At 36.0% G+C, this 10157-nt stretch overlaps 1 protein-coding gene across 1 annotated transcript; it reads left to right on the top strand.

Annotated features, from left to right (window-relative positions):
* Positions 1 to 503: 503 nt before the first annotated feature.
* Positions 504 to 9917, top strand: LOC104120886 (extra-large guanine nucleotide-binding protein 1). The gene is made up of 8 exons (XM_009632756.4): positions 504 to 2597; positions 2703 to 2840; positions 2912 to 3016; positions 3252 to 3437; positions 4608 to 4788; positions 5158 to 5399; positions 8176 to 8339; positions 8928 to 9917. Exons 1-8 carry the CDS (start codon positions 1362 to 1364, stop codon positions 9517 to 9519), a joined length of 2844 nt encoding a protein of 947 aa, XP_009631051.1. The 5' UTR covers positions 504 to 1361; the 3' UTR covers positions 9520 to 9917.
* The last annotated feature ends 240 nt before the right edge of the window (positions 9918 to 10157 follow it).

The raw sequence follows: 10157 nt of genomic DNA, 5'->3' as shown, positions 1-10157 counted from the left end.
TATCCTCGGATTAGCTAATACCTCAAATCAAACATAGTATAAAGTTAAACCAAACGTTATCCCGGGATTATTATCGTTATTCCATGTACCAATGAGACCCTTTAGAAGCACTTTTTAAAGCTTGACCAAACATTAATTATTGCTTAGAAATGTTTTTCAAATTAATTAGTCAAATACAAACTATTTTGTCACTAAAATACTTTTAAAAAAGGCAATTTAAAAAAAAAAATTTATCAAAATAAATTGATTTTATAAACTTGCTATTTAAAAAGGGAGAAAGTAAATTTATTTCAAAGCAGATGCAAAGTTTTGGCTGTAAAACAAAAATTTGAATGTTAAAAAGAAGCTTGAACTTTGAAGTGTAAACAAGTGAAAAATGGAGAATGTGTGAATAAAAAAATCTGGAAGGATGAGTCCATTATCGTTAAAAGCAAAACATGTTGATATGCCAATCACGAGGTAGAAGACAAGTGGCCCAATTCCATCCAAAACTCCAAAACAAGCGTACTCTTCTCTCTCACACGCACTAGATCGACAAACGCAGACACATTAGCCAAAGACGCAACCTTTCTTCCAAGTTTCAACAAAGGCAACGACATCAAACAAAAAAAAGGGGTAAAGTAAAAGAAAGAAAGAAAAAAAAAAGATGCCACTACAGAACAGTGTCCACCACTATTGGATACCTCTCCTTTTGTTGTCTTTTTCCCCCACTTACCCCCCCCTCCCCCACTTTCTATACTTTCCCAACACATTTTTCCTCCATCCCAAGCTTTGTATTTTGCCTAATACCATTCCCATTGTCTTCTTCTTCTGATTCTTTTTTTCCTTTGCTTCAAATTCCTTTTCTCATTTCCACTTTTCTTTGTCAGCTTCAGTTTCTACTCAGTATCTCCAGTCTGGGTTTTGTTAATCTCTGAAATCTTAAAAAGGGGCATGTAGCAGATACAACAAGATTGTATTTTTGGTCTTTATCAACTTACCCATCTGAGTTTCTCTCTTCCCACTTTATATTTGGGTCTGTAAATAAGTAACAATTAGTTATAGTTGTTGAGAGATTTCACTTTTCTTTGCCAGCTTCAGTTTCTGTTTTAGTATTTCTGGGTTAGGTTTGCTTTTGAAATCTGAAAAAGGGGGCATTTGGCTGATTCAGCAAGATTGCATTTTTATTTCTTTATTTGCTTACCCATCTCAGCCTCTCTCTGTTCCACTGTTGTATTTGTTCTGTAAATAATAGTCAGTGATAGTTGTTGAGGGACTTCACTCTCAAGATTGGACATTTTTCTCTGTTTTATACTGTTATTGTGTTTTTAAGTAAAAAAATTTGATAATTTTTGAGGGGTGCTCTGATTTTTCCTCTCAATATGTCGCCAACTGTGGTTGATGATGGAGTAGAATACTGCTTTGCTATGGAGTATGATGGTCCACCTATAACCCATGATCTTCCACGGGCAGTTCCTATAAACGTTGATAGGATACCAGTGGCCACTGTTGTTTCGCAGGTGCCATTATCCCACAAGTTAACTTTACCAGTTGTTCAACCTATTTCAGCCACAGATATAACCAAAAGATTTTCTAAGCATAGTTTAGAATCAACTGTGTCTCCTACATCTGTGATAGCTTTTCAAGGGGTAGATGAAGATGATTCAGCTAGCAAAGAATTAGCTTTAGGCTCAGAGACTACATTGTCCCCTGGCTCTGTTACTGCACTTGAGGAGAGAGTCTGTAGTAATGGTGATGAGAGTGTAGGTGAATTTTCTGGTTTAATTAATGAATCCACTGACTTGGCATCTTCCTCCATTAGTCGTGATGAATTATTGGGAAGGGTGGGGAGTTCTGGTACTTTTAGATTTTCGAGTAGTTTTGAGAAATCCAGAGACTTGTCAAGGAGTAGTCATAATTTGAGGGCTTCGACTGGTCGTAAAGACAGAAGCTTGGAGTTCAATGATTTAAGCCAACCAGATTGGGCCTCGAATGAGTCACTTTTGAGTCTTGATTATCCGTCTTCTCGTGTTTCTTCTTCACGTAAATATGGGGATAGCTTTAATGAAGTTAGCTGTGATGTTAAACGAGCTCCTATTGTGACTTTTTGTGATATTGAGTCGGAGGATGAAGATATTAATGAAGATGTTTGTGGTGCCGAGCCTGAGGTGGTCCGACCAAAGAAAGAACCTGCAGTTAAGGTGAAGAAAGGGGTATGCTATCGTTGTTTTAAAGGGAACAGGTTTACCGAAAAGGAGGTATGTATTGTTTGTGATGCCAAATATTGCAGTAATTGTGTGCTTAGAGCTATGGGGTCTATGCCAGAGGGAAGAAAGTGTGTCAGCTGCATCGGTTATCCGATTGATGAACCAAAGCGAGGCAACTTGGGCAAATGCTCTAGGATGCTCAAGCGACTGCTAAATGATTTGGAGATTAGGCAGATTATGAAGGCAGAGAAAATGTGTGAAGTGAATCAGTTGCCATCTGATTATGTATGCGTGAATGCAAGGCCTCTTTCTCCCGAAGAGCTTGTTATATTGCAGAGCTGCATAAATCCACCAAAGAAGCTGAAACCTGGGAATTATTGGTATGACAAAGTATCTGGTCTCTGGGGAAAGGTGAGTAGAAATTTGATTATCCGCATCGTTTATTCTTTTTTCCTCATTATATGTTTTGTATATTGAGCACTAATCTAGAAGTAACCCAATAATTTGTTATGACAGGAAGGACAAAAACCTTCACAAATTATCACTCCCCATTTAAATGTTGGAGGTCCCATCAAGGCAAATGCTAGCAACGGAAACACTCAGGTCTATATAAATGGCCGTGAGATCACCAAACCTGAGCTACGCATGTTACAGGTTAATTTTCGATACCTGCAAAACAAGGTCCAGTAGCTGTTTTAGATTGACCATGTTGATTGCTTATACAGTTAGCAGGAGTACAATGTGCTGGCAACCCACATTTTTGGGTGAATGAGGATGGTTCATATCAGGAAGAGGGACAGAAAAATACCAAAGGATATATATGGGGCAAGGTTGGATTTATGCTCGATTTGAGTTTGTGTCCTTTTATTTTTGGGGATCATTGCTACTTTGCTAGTAATAAGGATTGATTTGCACCTGGTTTGCTCCTGTTTGACTTTAATTACCTTACGGAAATGGAATTTGTCTTATCTATGTTCCATGATTGAGTCCTTCTCTACTTATCCACTTCGCATACTCAAACATACAGCCATTTCTGGTGCTCAGTCAAAGTATTTAACTTTTCAGGCTGGAATGAAGCTGGTTTGTGCCGTACTCTCTCTTCCAGTTCCTTCAAAATCATCTAATACTTGTGGAGAGCAAGTTAATAGTGTGGTTAGTCAAGCTGTACCTGAATATCTGGAGCAGAGGGCACTTAACAAGCTACTTTTGATTGGATATAGTGGATCTGGTACTAGCACCATATTTAAGCAGGTGATTTTCTACTGTTAGAACTGACTCCTTGAGCCCTTGCTCTTTGCTGTTTTAGCTAAATATAATTTATCTGCACATAATGCTCTGATGACCAGCTCGTTTGCTTTAAAATATTTTGTTTCACAACATCCTATATTCACTTGATTTATGTTAGATACAGAACTGTCTGCTCTCTTAAAGAAGCATTAGTTAATCTGTCATCATGCTCCAAGGAAGTGATTTAGAGATTCACCCTTCTTTAGTTCAGTTGTACAGCGGAAAATGTCCTTACATTCTCCTTTCCTGGTATTCTTGTTCCAAGTATAGTGGACATGCAGTATTCTCCCCATCCTATAGTTGCTTTGCTAGACTAGAAAAAAATGAACAAAAAAAGAAAGGAAATTGGATGTGGACGTCAATGCTGACTTCTTTGAGAAGAACTGTTTTTGGCTTATTGTTGTTTAAAATTTGGTGCTTTTTTCTTGTGTTTTGTTTGAGAGCAATAAGAGGCAATTTTTTTTTTAAAAAAAAAAAAAAATTAAATATTGTGTGGTCTACTGTAATATTGTCTTACATAGAGTTTTATGTAAGACAATATGTTGTTGACCTGACTGACTAGAGGAATCCCTTCAGCTGCTGAGACCTGAGTTGCCTTTATTATGATCTTATAATGTTAAAAAATATTTAAAAATATATATTACAGAGAGGTAGAGCCGTAGAGGTTAAGAATTGGTTAAAATTTGTGTTTCTGGGCCAGTGACTTTTTGTTATGGTACCTCGATTTGCTAAAGGGAGGCCTATTTGCTTTCTGGCTTGTTCGCTCCACCTAGTTATATTTTCTCTTCAGTTTTTATGCTTTATAAATACGGATAAAATTAGAAAAGTGAACAATCTGAAAATTATACTTCATTGAGGCCCTTATTTACTTCACACAAGTTGCTGTTTTTTATCTTAATGGTGGTATCATTACTTGCTTTGTTTTCCTTATTTGGTAGGTGACGATCAAGAAATAATTCTATTTGAGCACCTCAACTTCTTGGTTCCCTTTCTTTTCTTGCCTGCTTGTTTTTTCCAGCGATTTAAGTAGCTACTTCCCACAGTGTTATCATGCACCTTGACTTTTTCCCTATCAGACTGTCCTTGTTTAATTTGGCTTGTACTATCATTAAATGATTGGTAAATGTAAATCAGGCAAAAATTCTTTACAAGGATGTCCCATTCTCTGAGGATGAGAGAGAACATATCAAATTGTTGATCCAAAGCAACGTATATGGATACCTTGGTGTGCTGCTTGAGGGCCGTGAGCGCTTTGAGGAAGAGATTATGATTGAATTGCGCAAGGGTTCTTCTTCTTGTGAGTCTGGGCTGACAGGTATTACAAACTTTGGTCTCAACACAATTCATGTGCATGCTGTCATGTTTGTGTTGGAAGCCAAGAAGACTTGAATGTTGATAAATTGCAAATCTCTTCAAGTCCTTTACTGGCATTCTTATACTGTTCATTTTCTTTCTTTTGAAACCCAGAATTTTTTTGTGAACTTGTTATCATCGGAATGCACAAATTATTGTCATGAAATAAATTATCTCGTATGCAATCAAGATTGGACCACTGCTTTTGATTTTCACATAAATTGTTTTGACTGGTTATATGTGTTTGGAGGCTTTTATATCCCCTCAGCCTACATGGTGAACCTGGATTCCTGCAATATACCTCTTAAGTAACAATTTGCATATACTTCAGGGGAGAGCACTGGGATTGAAAAGAAAACATTATATTCCATACCTCCAAGACTGAAAGCATTCTCAGATTGGCTTCTCAAAATAATGGCCACGGGTAATCTAGAAGCAGTTTTCCCAGCTGCAACACGGGAATATGCTCCATTAATTGAGGAGTTGTGGAATGATTCAGCCATTCAGGCAACTTATAAGCGGAGAAGTGAACTAGAAATGCTTCATGACATGTCTTGTTATTTCTTAGAGCGGGTAAGAAAATCCTTATGTCGACAATTTGCTCAGTTAGATGTAACATTTATGCATAATTATCGATATTTGAAGGTTGAAGGACTTGTGTCTTAGAATCTTCTTTCTATGGGTCACAAAGTCTACAGCTATTTCAACTCCTTTACACATTTTCCCCCCACCTATGATCCAAACTAAATAGACAAATAGGGTTTTCCCAAAAAGGAACTCTATCCTCGTATATGTTGCATGCTAATTTGCACTTTGGGTGGGTGGGTGGGGGTACTCCCTTTTCAACTTTATGACACTTTCATGTCTTTAAAAGAAAGTAAGAAAATATTTAGAATAGGATCCATCCTAGGGCGGCTATTGTTATTACGTGTGCTTTATGACTTCATGTTGACTGTACATTACTTTGTCTAGTTTGTGTGTGTTATGTCAGTATTTCACAATTAGATATTGTATCAACTGATCTATCCTAGTGTATGTGCTTACTTTTGAATACTAGTTGTAAGTTCTTGAGTAAACTGTTCAAAATGAAATACGTTAAAGAGTATGTGAAACTATGGTGTCTATGGACTACACAACGTAATCTAAGTCTTGCAAGAAACTGACTCTATTTTTCTTTTTTACTGAAAATGGTTATTCTTCTGTTTGGTACTATAAGAATGTGAACGAAATAAAATATCCTCAAAATGTAATGCAACACTACAAAAGAAAGAGCAAAATTTGAATTTTTTTATGTGCTGCACTAATTCATAAGAAAATTTGTTTTATATAGTAGGCAATCTTGGCAAAGTCATATGTAAAAATCAATTGAACATCATTGTATCTTTTCTTTGGGAATGGTTATTCTTTCCTTCACACCTAAAAAGGAACAAAGCATTCAATGGGGTCATTTTGGTTTAGAAACAAGTTATGCATGGATTGATAATGTAGGGATTGTAATGTAAGGATTAGTAATGCAGGGATTGTATATTGCAGCGATTATTTCTTAGTTTGATATATTATATATTAGTATAGAATGAATAATTTAAATTATATGTTTACTTTTAAACAAAATAATTTTTTTAACTTTTATGAGGGCCATTTTAGCATTTTAATCTATGGGTACTACTAATACCCGTATTCTTATTCAACATCCTTTTCCCCATAAAAAATACATAGATTCCCGCATAACTTATGCAAGTATTTATTATTTATAAGGAGGAGCCCAACGTTGTATTAATTAATTAATGCTGATTTTAATGTGGAGATTAAATCTCCTGAAATCCAAACCAAACATTGTCTAATTTATGGTAATTTTTATGTGGAGATTATATCTCCTAAAACCCAAACCAGACGGCCCCTTATTGTACTAATTATTGCCTACTGATGAAAGATCAATTGGAAGGAATCTAACAATTGGAAAACTACTCCCATGACGATGACAATCAAAATCAATATTACTGAACTGTCAATTGATCATGGTTTTCTAAAAGGAAAAAAACCACATACTTTTCCTCCGTTCCTATTTAGTTGTCATGTATACTAAAAGTAGTTGTTTCCATATTCTTGTCATTTTAGAAAATCAAAAGAGAATTAATTATTTTGACCAGCTTTACCTTAGCGTTAATTGTTGTAGAATTAAGAGGCATGTAACTAGACAAAGATTAAAGAATTAATAAGGCAAAGATTAGTTAAATTACTCTTCTTATTAATGTTTTCTTAGTGTGCGTATAGAACCTTATCCGACAACTAAATGGGAACGGAGGGAGTATATTCTAACAAGGAGAATTTTGTAACCAGCAGTGTTTATTTCTGCCTGCTTGTTTGATACTGTAATTGATAATGTGAGTTGCAAGAATTTAAGTAAAAACAACACGTGCTGTGGAAGAAGAGTTTTTTCCTTCGAGGGAAAGAAGGGTAATGGGCCATCAAGATGTTGATTTCATTAGTTGATAAGTAAGAGGTTGAGTTGTCAGCGGATGATTTCCAAACATATTGATACGAGCTAAGTACTTGCCAATTATTAATGCAAAAGCATATTAACTATAACATTAACGTCAAATGATGAAAACATACTTGGGAATATTGCCCTAATTAAAGTAGGTGCTACATTTATGATGCTAGACTAACTTTGTTGGTATCGGTTAATGCATGGGAATAAAAAAAATGATACTGAATCGAGCAATGCAGCATTCGGATGTGAAGGTTATTGTTTTTGGGATGCATATCGAGAAGGAAAAATACATTGAATCTAAGTTTGGTAATAACCTTTAAAAAAATTGTGTGATGCAAAGGTGAAGATTATTTTTCATTTGTTTTAGATATTCAAAATTTGTGAAAATTGGGTTAATTGGAATATACATACTCTAAATGCCATATAGTGATAGGTGAATAAGTAGGTTGAGTATCAGAATTCATTGCTGCAGCAGAATATATATATGTTTAATTTGATAAAGGCGTGTGGCTTCTCTGTTATGGATTAATCAAAAAGGTATGCCCACGTAGTCTAGACCTAAAGATACCTGATAACAACTGAAGATGGTGTTTTCTTGAACTTCGGATGCTATATGAACTTCTCAAGCAGTATAGCTTCTGAAGCAGTATAGCTTCTATCTTTTATGACATCTTCGAAATTGGGTTGGCATTGAAAATTTGGTTTGTTCATTCCAAGTTTTGAATAGACCTTGTGATGGCAGAGTAGCATTTGACTGGATTAAGTAACTGAGAGTTCCCCATTGATTCCTACAGATGATGGGGAGGATCTTTCACTTGTTGCTAAATATCTCTGCATCTATTATTTTTCCTATTTCAGGCAGTTGATATTTTGAAAACGGACTATGAACCTTCAGATGTGGATATCTTATATGCTGAGGGTGTTACTTCATCCAATGGACTTTCATGTGTGGATTTCTCATTCCCAGATTCAGAAGATTATGATAATCTTGACAGCAGTGATCATCCTAATTCTGTGCTCAGGTTTGAAAAGCAAAACTTAACATTTTGTTTACTCACCCTTGCACTGTTATGCATTTGATGTGGAAGCACTTTTGCCTCGTTGACTTATTACTCTCTCACTAATGTGGATTAGACCTAGATTCTAGTGGACGACATAGTAAAAACTCACTTATGCATTTGATGTGGAAGCACTTTTGCCTCGTTGACTTATTACTCTCTCACTAATGTGGATTAGACCTAGATTCTAGTGGACGACATAGTAAAAACTCACTTATTATGTTGGTACACTGGATAAGAGACCCATCTCATGGCTGCTGCAACAATCACGGGTCCATGATAAGTAATTGGTATGAGAACTGAAAGCAAACGATTGGGCTGGTTCTCATGTAGCTAATCCAATGGGAAATTGAGTCCTTGCGATATTTCTATTTCTAAATACTACCGTCTGTGTGTTTGAGAACCCTTCTATGCAGATAATCCTTTCCTATAGTTGATTTTAGGATCTTCCTAAATGAATATAGGATGAGAAGTGAATTTAGTTATTATAGCCCTGTCATTTACGGACTTGATAGATGCTTTGTTAACTGTTTTACATTTTCTGTTACTCAGATTTCAGCTGATTAGAGTACAGGCAAGGGGGTTCATTGAAAATTGTAAGTGGCTTGAGATGTTTGAAGACGTTCGGGTGGTCATTTTCTGTGTTTCATTAAGCGACTATGACCAATATGTTGTTGAGGAAACTGGGGAGACAGTTAACAAGATGTTATTGAGCAAGAAACTTTTTGAGAGCATCGTGACTCACCCAACCTTTGATCAAATGGATTTCCTTCTCTTACTAAACAAGTTTGATTCTTTTGAGGAGAAATTAGAACATGTTCCTTTGACCGAATGCGAGTGGTTTGACGATTTTTGTCCAATTGTTAGCCGGAATCGCTCCAACAGCAACTCCACCAGCATAAACCATAGCCCCTCCTTGGGCCAGTTGGCATATCATTATGTTGCAGTAAAATTCAAGAGGCTGTTTTCTGCTCTCACTAACAGGAAGCTGTATGTTTCACTAGTAAGAGGTTTAGAGCCAAAAACTGTAGATGAATCGCTCAAGTATGCAAGGGAGATAATTAAGTGGGACGAAGAGCGACTAAACTTCAGCTTGAGTGAGTACTCATTTTATAGCACTGATGCAAGTTCCTTCTCACATTGAACTCAGAGCTTCAAACAATTCTTTTTCCCCAAAAGAAAAGTTATGTCCATAAGAGGTTGTACTGTATATACTGAGATGGTAAAAGAAAGCAAAGCAGAAACATTGGGCAGATGATCTAAGTGCTTTGGTTTGGCCTCTTGGGTTATAGACTTCAGTTTGTTCAAATCTAACGCAAGTGAACAGAAAAGTGGATCCTTTTAGGACCGAGATACGTTTGCCAATGAATGAGCACAGCCACTTTTTTTACAAAATAGGCTTGTAAATGGCTAATTTGGTGACGAACAGAGAAGATATAGCTTTGACAATTTTTGTAATATTGTATGTATCTCTCCGGTAAGGTAATGAAATTGTAGAATATAGGATTTAACCAAATTAGAGCGGAAGATGCTCGCTAACTATTTGCTGTGTGTGTATCTCTGTTTTTTTTTTGGTTTTGTTTGTACACGTAAGTAATCCTCTAAAATGCATGGCAAATGGGAAAAAGAGGAAAATTATTAAAATAGTTGAATCAGAATCCATCACCATAGCCATGAAAATGACAAGTAACAAAATTGATATCTGGAATCTCAAATACTATCACAACTTATTTCATTTTAAGCCAGGTAACCAAAAATTTCTTTTTATACAAAAACACATGG

This window comes from Nicotiana tomentosiformis, chromosome 2 (assembly GCF_000390325.3).
Source record: "Nicotiana tomentosiformis chromosome 2, ASM39032v3, whole genome shotgun sequence".
Classification (NCBI taxonomy): domain Eukaryota; kingdom Viridiplantae; phylum Streptophyta; class Magnoliopsida; order Solanales; family Solanaceae; genus Nicotiana; species Nicotiana tomentosiformis.
This window is presented reverse-complemented; position numbering and strand designations above follow the sequence as displayed.

Bases quoted from the DNA above. Each gene is read 5' to 3' on its own strand.
- LOC104120886 (XM_009632756.4), top strand. From the start codon at position 1,362: ATGTCGCCAACTGTGGTTGATGATGGAGTAGAATACTGCTTTGCTATG. The intron at 3,438-4,607 runs GTGATTTTCTAC...AATGTAAATCAG, and splicing joins CTAGCACCATATTTAAGCAG to GCAAAAATTCTTTACAAGGA. The intron at 5,400-8,175 runs GTAAGAAAATCC...TTCCTATTTCAG, and splicing joins CTTGTTATTTCTTAGAGCGG to GCAGTTGATATTTTGAAAAC.